We start from the raw sequence: 13,777 nt of genomic DNA on the forward strand, positions 1-13,777 counted from the left end.
GTCATGTGCGCACGCTCAGAACTACGTAAACAATGGAAATTTACCTGGTAAGTCTGCTGCCACCTAGCGTCTCAAAGTCTTCCATTGTGAAGTTGGTGAAAGTTAGTGGCTTCTTGCAGGTAAGATTTGAGTTATGAAGCTTTGACAATTTTCCGCACCAGAAATGGACCCTCATTTATATCTATGGTCCAATTTCATAAAATTGAGCCGAAAATACTGCTTAGCAAATTTTGCTTGCTAAGCAAAGGATGAGTGGGGCACCAGTTGCAACAATGTAAACTTAATGGAATTTTAGGGGGTAACCAGTTTTTGTTAAAGGATTTGGTTACTTTTTGTAACACAAAACACAATGTCCACGCATTAAACCTACACCGTTTGAAGATAATGATAATAGAGAGCTCACCTTAAAATATTAGATGCTGAGGTGCTGTAGTTTTTGAGAAGTGAGTAAAACAATGTCATGAAAATACGTTTTTACATGCTTCAATAATTTTCGTCTCATGATCAGTGAGACGAATTATTTTTTCGAGACATTGTTTTTACTCATTTCTCAAAAACTACAGAACCTCAGCAAATAAAAATTTCAGGGAAACTTTCTACTATCATTATTTCCAAACTGTGTAAGTTTAGTGTAAATCTGTGGACATTGTGATGTTTGTCCAACAAAACGTACATAGACCCCTATTAGATTTAGTCTGTGCTTAGCAAGATTTTGAAATGAAATTGGGCCCTACTTGGATGCAAGTGAAAAGAACTTCTCACTTAAACATTTTAATTGAATTCGAGACCTCATCAGCTAAGGTCTCGACCGAATTTAAGGCATCTGAAAGCACACAACTTGTGCGAAAAGGGCGTTTTCTCTTCCTATTCTCTCGCAAATTTGACGACCAGTAACTGAGCTAGACATTTCACAGAGTGGGTCTTTAACCGAACAAGGAAACAAAATGGAATATTATATTTAACAGGATCATAGATCATGTAGATCTCGGAAACTGTCTGCAATTGGCAACCTATCCCACATGAAAACATGCGTCAGCCTTTCCTTTGTGTTTCCACTGGATCGGGAATTGCGTAGAAATAACATTAACACAACAAAAATGTAAAATACCCAAGCAGCAGAACAGTTCTTTGTAGAACAGAAAAGTCTCCCGAATACCGAAAATCTACTCCGTGGGTAGTAAAATATAAAGCAAGACATTTCTCTAAAGAAAAAAAAACAATTAACCCGGCAAGTACACACATTGTGTTACGGCAAGCCAGATATATATACATCGATACCTCACAATTAGAATGCCTCAAATCCCATAATAGGTTCAGCCAGGTCTCTCATTAAAACGCCCTACTTCCTGTAAACATTTTACGAGCTTCGAGTGTGGCACAACCTGTTCTCAAAAACAAAGAAAAGAGAACAGGGATGAAGTAATGGGAGGTTTGTGTCCTTGTTTCCTACTGTCATGATCTCGCCCTGGAGATGTTACATTTCCATCCATTCATATTTGTGTTTGTCCTTTTCCTCTGTCTTTTCTGCTGATGTTTAGGTGCCACCAATGTGCCCGACCTGGTTCCTCTCATCTATAGGGCCCTTTTCAAAACCACGACTTCGGCTTTGGATTCGGCTCAGGCTAGCTTGGCCCCTCGGGTGTTTTGACAAACTGCGCGTGCTTTGCGTATACGCGCTCAGGGCTTCATACGAGAGGACGGAGCATGAAGCTTAATCCAAAGCCGAAGCCGTGTTTTCAAAAAGGGCGTATGTGTTTGAGCTTGGAACCAGGCTTTCTGCTTGTTTTTCTCTCAAACATACTCTTGCTTTGCTGAGATGCAGAACAAAGAGCCTCACAAACAGCTGTCTCCCATGTACTGCATTTATTTGGGACTCGTTGCATATTGCATGTTCCCCCCCCCCTACTTTAAAGGCAGTGGACAATATTGGTAATTACTCAAAATATTTATTAGCATAAAACCTTTCTTGGTGACGAGTAATTGGGAGAGGTTGATGGTTTCAAACATTGTAAGAAACGGTTCCTTCTGAAGTGCCATAGTTTTCGGGAAAGAAGTAATTTTCCACGAATTTGATTTCGAGACCTCAGTTTAGAATATGAGGTCTCGAAATCAACCGTCTAAACGCACACAACTTCGTGTGACAAGGGTGTTTTTTCTTTCATTATTATCTCCCAACTTCGATGACCGATTGAGCTCAAATTTTCACAGGTTTGTTATTTTATGCATATGTTGAGATACACCAACTGTGAAGGCTAGTCTTTGACAATTACCAATAGTGTCCACTGCCTTTAAAACCAAACACCAAGTCTAAAAACAAAAAAATATTCAGTTTACAAAAAGTGACATCAAATTTCCATCCTTCAACCCCTGATATATTTCCGTCTTAAAATTGTTCTTCTTGTTCCCCGGCGAAGCTGCTTGAAGCAACTTATAACGGCCACAAATTATTTCAATATTACATTAATTCGGCATGTCTGTTATGTTGTTTTTGTAAATAAAACTGTCTGATCACAAAAATATAACAACATGTAGACTAAACAGTGTGCAAAACAAATCCAGCAAAATCGGAAACATAAATCAAGTGATGTGGGTTTTGCAAGTTTATTTTGTACATCTAGTTCCTTGTACATAGTTCCCTGTCTAGGTCAGTATTATCATTACTTCGATGCGTGCATCATGTCACGTTCAGAATTATGGAATGTAAGCGTGGTCGGTGTCATAAGTCAACGGGGTTTGTGATGTGGACGCCAGCATTTGTATAAGTGCATTCAAATTTAAAGTTTTTATCAAAAGTTGAAAAGTTGTGTCTTATAAGGGGATTTTCTGGTCGGTGAGAAAAATGGGCAGCCTAATGTATATAAGCTGTGTGTTGCTCATGACGAGTGTACCGCTCATTGACTCATCGTACAGGCTAATGGCCACGAGCAGCGTGGTGGAGGTCTGTCTCGGTAAAGAGTTACGTCTATCTTGTCATGTCAGATTTGGAACAAGTAAAGGAACACAGTCTCTCGCCGAGGTGGGTTGGAACCGTGGCGAGGGTGCTTATGGAAGAATTAACGTGACTGCCTGTAAGACAGAGTTAGAGGAATGTACCGAACAAACAACTGACAGCCGTGGACAACTGCAATATGGCATTAAAGGTGATAGCAATGTTGCATCGTTGACACTGGTTATCAAAAACAGTACTATGGAGGACAACGTGACATTTTCTTGCTTTACTCTCGGTAAGAACGGCAACCGACAGACTTCTCAGAACACATCTGCAATCGTCCACGGTCTTCCCAATAAAGCATCTTTGTATCCGATTTGCTCGAAAAAGACATGCTCCTCTGAAGATGCCGACAACGCCTGTACTCTCTCGTGTATGGCCGAGATAACTCGGCCAATGGTGTCGTTAGATTGGATCGTGTCTGGGACCAACTCGACCGAAGTTAGACTTTCCAATAACACGGTGGTCATTGGGAATCAAGTCGTTCTACTTTATAATGTAACGGAGCGCTACGATTACGCTATATTTACTTGTCGTTTGTTTAGTGACGAGTTTCCATGTTTAAAAAGTAGCTGCTCGATTGAATTAACAAGCGTGTCGTCGCCATTTACCCCGCGGCCGCCTAGGGGTCAAAGCCCCACTGGTTTCTCCCTCGTCATGGTCATCATCATGGCAGTAGCCGCTACTGTAATAGTCATCGTTCTACTGCTTATTATAGTGTGCTTTGCTCGCACAAAAGGCAGCAAGATTAAGCAAACAAAAAAGGAAGGGACGGCGGCCACTAATACGACAACTGCTTCATCAGAAAGACGCCATCAAAACGTCCTTGAAGACGTTGGCATCTACACCTTGCCTGATTACGAGCAGACCGTCCGAGCGTCTCATCATACGTCGGTCGATGTCGAACTTCTGGCGGGTGGAAATGCTGGACCACCTGGTGCCCCCTCCCTGCCATATGAGGTGATCCAACAGGCAGTCACTGATAATAACAACCAACTTTCGATGAAGACACCGACACAGACTGCACAAGTCTATGAAGTGCTGAAACCAGACGAGATGGATAGAGCAGCAGACAACCAAGGACCTGCGAGTGTATGGAGCGAGGTTGTGGTAAATACACCGAGAAAGACTGCACAAGTCTATGAAGTGCTGAAACCAGACGAGATGGATAGAGCAGCAGACAACCAAGGACCTGCGAGTGTAGGGAGCGAGGTTGTGGTAAATACACCGAGAAAGACTGAACAAGTCTATGAAGTGCTGAAACCAGACGAGATGGATAGAGCAACAGACAACGTAGGACCTACGAGTGAAGGGAGTCAAGTTGTTTTGAATACACCAAGTCAGACTGCACACGTCTATGAAGTATTGCGATTAAAAGAGACGGATAAAACGAGTTTGAATGATGAAGCTACCTGCGGAGGAGATGAGGTTTGGGTAAAGAGAGAGAGACAGACTGCACAAGTCTACGAAGTGCTGAAATCAGACGAGACAGATAGTGCAACAGACAACGTAGGACCTACTTGTTGTGGAGGAAGCCAGGTTGTGGTAAAAACACTGAGTCAAGAAGCACTAGTCTACGACGTTCTGGAACCAGACGTGACGGATAGTAGAGCAATAGACAACGAAGGACCTACAAGTGTACGAAGCCAGGTTGCGGTAAAGACACTGAGTCAGGCAGAACCAGTTTACGACGTGCTGGAACCAGACGTGACGGATAGTAGAGCAACAATAGACAACGAAGGACCTACCCATGGAGGAGGTGAGGATGTGGTAAAGACATTGAGTCAAGAAGCACCAGTCTACGACGTGCTTGAACCAGACGTGACGGATAGTAGAGCAATAGACAACGAAGGACCTACCCATGGAGGAGGTGAGGATGTGGTAAAGACACCGAGTCAAGAAGCACCAGTCTACGACGTGCTTGATAGTAGAGCAATAGACAACGAAGGACCTACCCGTGGAGGAGGCGAGGATGTGGTAAAGACACCGAGTCAAGAAGCACCAGTCTACGCCGTGCTGGAACCAGACGAGGCTAAGATACCGAGTAGTGACGAAGGAGCTACGTATGAAGAATGCGATGTCAATCCAACCTATGGTAAGAAAGTAACGTAACATCTGGGTTCACGCCCTCCATCTCATTTAGAAGAGTCTCATCCCTGTGTCATGTCACCTCTGGCCCCTGTCGAAACCACGGCTTCGGCTTTGGATTCGGCTCAGGCTAGCTTGGCCCCGCGGGTGTTTTGAAAATTGCGCGTGCTTTGCGTACGCACTCAGGGCTTCAGATGAGAGAACTGAGCCTGAAACCGAATCAAAAGCCAAAGCCGTGGTTTCGAAAAGGGCCTATAATTCTCCTTGGCTAATCAAAAATTGAGGCTCTTGCCACTACAAAAACTGGGGTGTTAAAACTGACACCGTGGCTTTTGTCACATAACCGAAGAGAGAATTAAAATTAACATCATATGGTGTTAACATAACACCGATGTAATTGCTTTTGCAGAAATGGGTGTTATTTTAACACCTCATGGTGCACATTTTGACTATTTTGTTGGTATACGTGACAACACCCATTGTGTTTATTTAACACACCAGTTTTTGCAGTGTACGAAAATTATATGAAAATTAAACAGTTATCAGTCAGGTCCACATTATTCCTAAATTGAGTTTTCTCCAAGAAAATTTCGCTGTACCACAATCACGGTTAAATGGATCAAAGTGACTGACCGAGAAGTGGGTCAATATGACGCAAAATCCGAGTCAAAATCCCTTTCGGTTTACCGCTGAGCCCGGAAACTGCGTAAATTTTGCTTTTGTATTTACTTCACATCTCTATAAACTTTACTTCTCTTTTGTTTTCATCTCAAAGCGCATAGGGACTTCTCTGTGGTTGTGATATGCACTCTACATAAATGGTTCATTATAATTATTATTAAATTTTTACCTGCGATCAAATAACTCCTTGGAAACGGCCACTCCAGCTTTTGGGACCATTTTGGGAGCAATCGTTTCTGTTTTTGGGCTAACGAAACAGTTGCTGGCAGTGTAAGCACTTAATGTAATCCACTATATGCATTAACTGACGAACCTGTAGAAGTTTGAGATCGATCGACCATCTGGCCATCTGGGTCACGAGAAACTAGTGAAAACCCATTACACATATTTTTGCATGACATCGGTTAATAATTAAAAAATGAATAAAACGCTCACTGATTGATGAACTCCAAACGGGAAATTAGTTTGATTTATTCTCATCAAATATGACATTTTCAGACAGAAATATTTTAAGGGATGTTTTCTACTGTCATCATCATTATTGTGATCTTTGACGAGTTTGATCTTATCAATTATGTAACGTTCCTTTAATAGTGACTTCAAGCAAGCAATGGAATCCTTTAATTCCGAGGCCTAAAAGTAAACTGTCCAAACCAACAAAAACGGAACCCACTGTTGGGTCTTTGACTGCGATCTTTTTGTTGTTTTCATTCCAGTAGAAAGGGTGTCGTTTCCCCAAGGACCAAGGTGAAGCCGAGGAGGTTCCCAAAAGGGGCGGGTCCCTTAGGTCTTCCATCCAAGATTCGGAGGGGGAATAGCTGGGAAATTGAGACTATCTGGAACGTACCCTACAAGGAAACGCGAATGACTGAATGACCCTTAAGCGCATTTTTGTCTATACCGCAGCGAGGGGTATTGTACTGTAACACTGCCAATTTCTGTCTTGAGTAGGAGACTATACGTTGCATTGCTTTTGAAGTAATCCTCCAAAGGGGGAGGTTTGCAGAAGCATAAACGGCGTTTATAAATAACGTATAGTCTCATCTCAAGACAGGAATTTGGCAGTGCTACAGTACAAACCCGTCGCTGCGGTTTGAAAATAAAGTAATGCAACCGGCGTATGTCCTTGAAAGGGTCATGCTCTTTTGAGGAACTGTCACGAATAAAACAAATAAAGTAAAGTAATGCAACCGGCGTATGTCCTTGAAAGGGTCATGCTCTTTTGAGGAACTGTCACGAATAAAACAAACCATGTAAACAAATTATAGGTCATCAATATTCACAAACTATTAAACTAATTAGTCCTATGTGCTTGGTGTCAGGGCAATTTTTCAAGGAAATAACAGCTATCTCGATAAAAAAATACGATGCTTTTTAATGAAAGCACAAGTCATCACCATACAGGCCAAGCTATCCTTAAAGATACCGGACACCTTTGGTAATTGTCAAAGACCAGTCTTCTCACTTGGTGTATCTCCACATATGCATAAAATAACGAGATAGCGAAGTTGCGAGATAATAATGAAAGAAAAAACACCCTTGTCACACAAAGTTTACTGCTTAACCGTTGATTTCTAGACTTCACGCGTGAGGTCTCGAAATCAATTCACTATTATTTTACTGTGAAATTACTTCTTTCTTAAAAACTACGTTTCTCACATAGTTTGATGTGATTAACAGCTATATCCATTGCTTGTTTACCAAGTAAGTTTTTATGCTAACAATTATTTTGAGTAATTACCAATTGTGTCCAGTGCCTTTAAAGAATTTAGGCCTAGCTATCCTTAATAAAATGTAATGTTTTATTCACTGTTTTTCCTCTAAGAAAATAATAAAAATAATCTGTGTAAAAAGTACTACCTATAATGGTTGGCTAGTATATTCCTCACTTTTAAGGCTTTTATACCTGCCATTTTAAAGTGCATTTTATATAAAAAAAAGTTTCAATATTTAACTTTGCATGTTACAAAGAAAGAGCTACATATTATGTCTGTTGATCCAATACACATGACGTCATCATTACAATAATTACTGTTGGTTCATTTTGAGGAATCAATGGCCCTTCAGCTTCGGCTTTGGATTCGGCTTCAGGCTCCGTCCACTCGTCTGAAGCCCTGAGCACGTATGCAAAGCACGCGCAATTGCCAAAACAACTGCGAGCGCCAAGCTAGCCTGAGCCGAATCTGAAGCCGAAACCGTGGTTTCGTAAAGGGCCAATGTCACTGTGTTAGTTTATTGCTCCATAGTTATACAGTGTATTATGCGTAGGCCTATGGGGAGTAAGTGTGCATTTTAGGCATTGTTGGTGCAGAAATGTCAATTGGTTTTAAAGGGAAATAATACCGTTTGGTTCTTGGAACCGTTTTAGGGTTTTAATGTTATTAAACTATTTTATGGTCCAGCAATCCACACTTTCATACTGACCATCCTTTGTCCTCACCAATTGATTGGCTATAATTTTCCCGTTTTTTTTTGTTAGTTAGTGTATCCCTTCCTTAATCCTTTGCTCCTCTTTTTTTCTATAAATGGATATGTATTTGTTTGTACTTGTTTACGCTCTGAAGAAAGTCCGGTTTGGATCGAAAGCTATTAAGGTCATCTACCCTACTCATGTTATATAATGTAAATATGGATATATACAGTAAAAAATAATTAGGTTTAAACAATGTAACTTAAAACAGCAATGTATAAATAAATGTTAATAAAACAATAATATTAAAGTCACCTGGAAATATAATTTTTTTTCTTTCAAACATAAGAGTATATGCTTACGAACAATAAAACAGTTTTTTTAGTAATTGTTTGTCACGATTTATATGTTTAAAAAATATATAAAGTTGTTTGGGGGCTGACTCCGCCTACCTCTTTTGTGACGTCATTCAAGGCAGACTTTGCCTGCAATGCGTATAGTAAACACACGTGCAAAGTACGTCCAAGTCGTGAGTTGGTACATTTTCTGCATTCAGCAGCAATACACCTGGTCGGCATTGTCGGAAAAAAACAATTATTTTTTTTTTTTGAAACGTACAAACTCACGACTTGTTCCGTACGTGTACTTTGCAATTGTACGCATTACAGGCAAAGTCTGCCTCGATTGACGTCACGAACAGCGCCCTCTCGGGTCGGGGTCTACTCTTAAATTTGTAAATAGCATAATAACTGATTTTTTAAAACCTTAGTTAACTGTTTATTCACATTCAACTCACCAAAACACATACAGTGACAAAAGCTTTATTTAAAAAAAATACCACTTCCAGGTGACTTTAAAGGCAGTGAACACTATTGGTAATTACTCAAAATAATTATTAACATAAAACCTTACTTGGTAACGAGTAATGGGGAGAGGTTGATAGTATAAAACATTGGGAGAAACGGCTCCCTCTGAATTAACGTAGTTTTCGAGAAAGAAGTAATTTTCCACGAATTTGATTTCGAGACCTCAAAATTAGATTTGGAGGTCTCGAAATCAAGCATATGAAAGCACAAAACGATCGTGTGACAAGGGTGTTTTTTTCTTTCATTATTATCTCGCAATTTCGACGAGCAATTGATCTCAAATGTTCAGGTTTTTTTATGCACAGTGTTGAGATGCACCAGTTTAGAAGACTGGTCTTTGACAATAACCAACTGGTCTTTGACAATAACCAATAGTGTCCATTGTGTTAACACTCCGTAAACCTAGGGAAAGCAAAATTGTGGCTTACAAAATTACGTCGTCCTAGAAAATGTGAAATATGTAAAAAATGCTGCGCACGTTCGAATGTAATAAAACCAAATTTAACTTAAAATCACACACTCAGAGGCGACTTGGAGTTACTAGATCAGGGGAGGGGCTGGGGGAGCGGGCTGGGGTTGGTCCAAGGTGTTTGCGTACGTCATTCACATCCAATAGCTTCTTTGGATAAGGCGCTGGGACCGAGTGAACATTTTCATTCGGTGACCGAAATGTCCCCATGCGTGTATGTACATTTTCGCAAATACCCATTGAGAAAGTGCTAACTGTTGAATGAGGTGCACCTGGTCTAGCTAGCGATCAAACTTGACTGTTAGCTAGACCAGCATGCACCTCGTTCAACGCTTACGGCTGGCCTACCGAGTATTTGCAATAAGGTCTATGGCAAGAGCGACACGCACTTCTGAAGGAGAGTCTGTCTTTCGGTAGATATAATCCTGCCCATTCCGGATGTATGACGTCACTGCCTTGACACAGCCGGGGCCTACTTCCGATTTTATTTTAATATTGTTAAAACAAAATAATACAGGAATCAATCGGTTCAGTGAAAACAGGAGACCATGTTTGACAGGAAAGCCACTCACAGTATGGTACATCACAAACATTGAGGTTTTCCTTTTTGTTTCGTTCACAACAATTTATCACTGCAGCGAGTATGGTACTGTGCAAAGCTCATAAAACAGTACCACCATCATTTTGAAACTTTGCCTTTTAGAAGATGGACTCCATTGTGTTTATGTCAATACTTTTGGTGACGTATGTGACACGGACAACGACACTGACGATCGAGGTGGCCAGTGACAGAGTGACAGTTCGAGAAGGTGAATCGCTCAATTTATTATGCAGCTTAACATTAGATGACCAAGGTATACAGGAAGTTCGATGGTACCGAGGCTCGGACCAGATACTGTATGGTTCCATTGATGTTTCAAGCTGTGGTGTTCCCAGTTTATTATTATGTCCTGTGGTAAACACCACAGACAATCGTGGAGTTGTGCAATTCACAAGAGGTTCAGGTATTCAAGCAACATTTATACTATTGATTGATCATAGTTTAGTACGCGACAACACAATGTTTTCATGTGGTGTACAGAAAATGTTCGGTGGCTTCCAAAGTTCTGCCAAAATAAGAGTGACTGTTCAGCATCTCCCAGATCCATCTTATCCCATGTGTTTAAGATCCAACCCATCTACCAATGCAGACATTCTCTCCTTATCATGCTGGGCTGAAATAACCCAGCCCGTGGTTACTCTTGAATGGACAGTGGACGGAAGTAGGTCTGACCAATTATCATTTAGCACAGAGACTGACGAAGACAGAGTTGAAAACACTTTATTCTTCAACGAGACAGGGATTCCTTCTAGCAGCTTAGTCTTCACTTGTCATATGACGAGTTATGCGTTTCCTCATATCCAGCGAAACTGTTCGATTGGACCCATCCCTGTCCCCGGGGTGCAAACTACTGCAGGTATCCTGTCTTCTCCTGAGCAAACTACTGCTCCGCAGTCTCCTGACCAAACAACTGCAAGTACTCAGCCAGAACCATCAAAAACAGCATTCCCGCGGAATGATCCCAAACTGAACACGGCAGTCATTGCATCAATTGCGTCAGCCAGTGTCGCCATCATCGTTATACTCCTGGTCATCATTGCCTGTCTCGTCTTCCCAAGACGAAAACGAAGGGCAGCCAACCCACAAAATCTCGGCATCCAACTATCCCTTAATACTAACACATCACCGAGATCAACCAGCCTCTATGCCAATCAAAGCGACCCAATCTACGCCAATCAGAACAACACAGCGATCAGTTCCAGCAACCAACGACCGGTGACTTTGGAACCTCGACCGGGGGACGCAACAGCGGATTCCCCGCCCGTGCTGTATGCCGAAGTTCCATCGGACAATAAAGTATCGTATGTTCAAAGTGCAGAGGGTTATTCGTACGCAGTGGTATCCAAGGAAGATGGATGCTGCGAGAGTACGGCACTTGAATATCAACCCAACATGGGGCATCAGAGTCCGGACCCACCAGAGTATTATACGCTTGAACCAGGCAACCGACAAATGACACATGGTAATTCTCTCGATTCCTCGTTTGAAAAACTCACTTAAAAATGGTTCCATTGAAGGGAGCAAATTGTGCTGTGGTCGATTTCTAAAAGATAGTCTAAAGTTGGGACTAGTACTATGAGTAAAAACCTAAGGCTGTAACCAAGTTCACAAAACGCTATCGGATTAACCCTATATCCAGCTAAAGCGAGTAACTCGTCCTAACTTAGGACGGGTTCAATGCGTCCTAACGTCTATGGACTCAGAACTTAACTCGTCCTGATATTCACCCTATAAGTAGGAAGAATTTGGTGAAATCAACGGCATGCCACTTTTTCCAACACACTGTTGTAGGACAAATTAATGCGTCCAGAATTTGCACTCGATCGGCTACAACGGCTACGGCTAGACTTCCGCGTCAGCATGCGTATAAGTATATGACATCCTTAGCAACACACTTATTCGTAGCTGTAGCTGCCCGTTTAGAAACGGCCAAACTCAGATCTTGACTTTTTTTTGCAACAGTTGTGATTATTTTTGGGGGTGCAGGTTTTTTTTTTCGCAAACGAAAGATTTGTCATCTAAAACAAAAGTATGTTACATAAACTAAAATCCTGTTGAAGCAAACCATACATTTTAGGTGTTTAGGAGATAGACAACAAAACCAATAAAATACAATTCTAACAGTGTACTTTTCGATTATAATTTTACCGGCATAGTTGGGTGTATCCACAACCTTTTCAGTGACTGGCCAGCAAGACCAGCGTTTCATTTCACTGGTCCTCTCAGATGGTTTTACTCGGACCACGTGGAGTTAATTTTGACTGGTCCCAAGTGTTTTACTGGCTATTCAACGGAAGACTGTAAAATAAAGAAAAACACATGTTCATACTTCACAACAATTGTCTAAAGTCAAATCGCATCATTTCCATTTTAGAAGAAAAAACAATCTTTTGTCGAAGTTATTTGTCGCTGCGGTAATCATGAATCTTATTTCAGAATTGGAACATATCGCTTCAGAATTTATGGGACATAATAATTCTCTGAAAATTTGTCAACAGGACGAGAGCCCAAGACTATCGATGACCAGTACGTGTATGCTGAGGCGGCCAAAGGTCAAGGGTTGACGTCACTAAGGTCATCCCAGCTGGACAACGAAGAGGCCAAAATGGTGCACAATATCTTGTATGTATCAACCAATGAGTAAAGACACCGACCAATCAAAGTGTGTATACAAACGCTTCGAGGTATTATTAGGCCGTGTCCGAATTGGCGACTTTGGCTACAGCTACGTCTAGATCAGCGCGTCTGTCAGTGTTGAAGAATAGCAGACGCGCGCGCCCTAGCCGTAGCTGTAGCCGAAGTCGCCAATTCGGACACGGCCCTAGACTCGAGATGTTACGGTCTTGTATCCTGTCGTCTATAATGTTGTGCGTATTCGAACCTTTCTGGAAGCCGTTGGTTGTCCCCTGAATGTTGCTCGATTTAAAAGACTTCCGGTACATTCGGTACATTCTGAAGACCAAGGACACAACAAAACAGAGGAAAATAAAAGGACTCCATAGTGAAATTCTAAGGACCCAGGTTGCTCCACAAGACATGTGTACAAAGTCTAATGACAAATCTTAAAACACTGGGACGATTTTAAGAACAAAAGATGTCTCCACAGGGATGCATAATAATTGAGAATGTGTGTGATCGTGTGTACATATGCATTCAACCCAGGGATAGCCTTTAGTCAAGGCGCACGCGGCACCCCCAGATGTCAAGCACGGACCCCAGATATCACGCACGAAAAAAGACCAGCGCGAGCGGCGGAGCCGCGATATCGCCGCTTGCGCTGGTCTTTTTTTCGTGCGTGATATCTCTGGGGGTGCCGCCGCCGCGTGCGCCTTTTAAAGGCTAACCCGGGAAGGGTCCTGATCCGGAAAAGGTCCACAGTTGGAAAATGTACACAAAACCAATGGGAGCTATTGCCAAAAAGTTAGAGTATAAACAAAAGAGGGACAAAAGGAGGTGTCGATTTATGGTGTTTTATACTCGCGTTTGTGTGTAGAATCCCACACAAACAATCGACTGCTTGCTTGTAAAAATTTGCTATTTCACGATCTTAAACAAATAAGATTCATACAAAATGAGTCTGTACAAGAAAATTAAACATTTTTATTATGTGGGTCAAAACAGTTCAGCCAACACACTGTTGCAATCAGATTTATAAATGTATGGTTGCATTTTG

At 41.6% G+C, this 13,777-nt stretch overlaps 2 protein-coding genes across 2 annotated transcripts; both read left to right on the plus strand.

The window, feature by feature from the left end:
* The first annotated feature begins 2,834 nt into the window (after positions 1-2,834).
* LOC139947154 (uncharacterized) lies at positions 2,835-9,481 on the plus strand. Its single transcript, XM_071945013.1, has 3 exons — positions 2,835-4,625; positions 4,923-5,084; positions 6,475-9,481. The coding sequence occupies exons 1-3, from the start codon at positions 2,840-2,842 to the stop codon at positions 6,507-6,509; spliced, it is 1,983 nt and encodes a 660-aa protein (XP_071801114.1). The 5' UTR covers positions 2,835-2,839; the 3' UTR covers positions 6,510-9,481.
* Positions 9,482-10,118: 637 nt separating this feature from the next.
* LOC139947403 (uncharacterized) lies at positions 10,119-12,750 on the plus strand. Its single transcript, XM_071945306.1, has 2 exons — positions 10,119-11,566; positions 12,603-12,750. The coding sequence occupies exons 1-2, from the start codon at positions 10,210-10,212 to the stop codon at positions 12,746-12,748; spliced, it is 1,503 nt and encodes a 500-aa protein (XP_071801407.1). The 5' UTR covers positions 10,119-10,209; the 3' UTR covers positions 12,749-12,750.
* Positions 12,751-13,777: the final 1,027 nt, after the last annotated feature.

This window comes from Asterias amurensis, chromosome 14, assembly GCF_032118995.1.
Source record: "Asterias amurensis chromosome 14, ASM3211899v1".
Taxonomy (NCBI): domain Eukaryota; kingdom Metazoa; phylum Echinodermata; class Asteroidea; order Forcipulatida; family Asteriidae; genus Asterias; species Asterias amurensis.

Bases quoted from the DNA above. Each gene is read 5' to 3' on its own strand.
- LOC139947403 (XM_071945306.1), top strand. From the start codon at position 10,210: ATGGACTCCATTGTGTTTATGTCAATACTTTTGGTGACGTATGTGACA. The intron at 11,567-12,602 runs GTAATTCTCTCG...ATTTGTCAACAG, and splicing joins CAACCGACAAATGACACATG to GACGAGAGCCCAAGACTATC.
- LOC139947154 (XM_071945013.1), top strand. From the start codon at position 2,840: ATGGGCAGCCTAATGTATATAAGCTGTGTGTTGCTCATGACGAGTGTA. The intron at 4,626-4,922 runs GTGTACGAAGCC...TTGATAGTAGAG, and splicing joins AGACAACGAAGGACCTACAA to CAATAGACAACGAAGGACCT. The intron at 5,085-6,474 runs GTAAGAAAGTAA...TTTTCATTCCAG, and splicing joins CGATGTCAATCCAACCTATG to TAGAAAGGGTGTCGTTTCCC.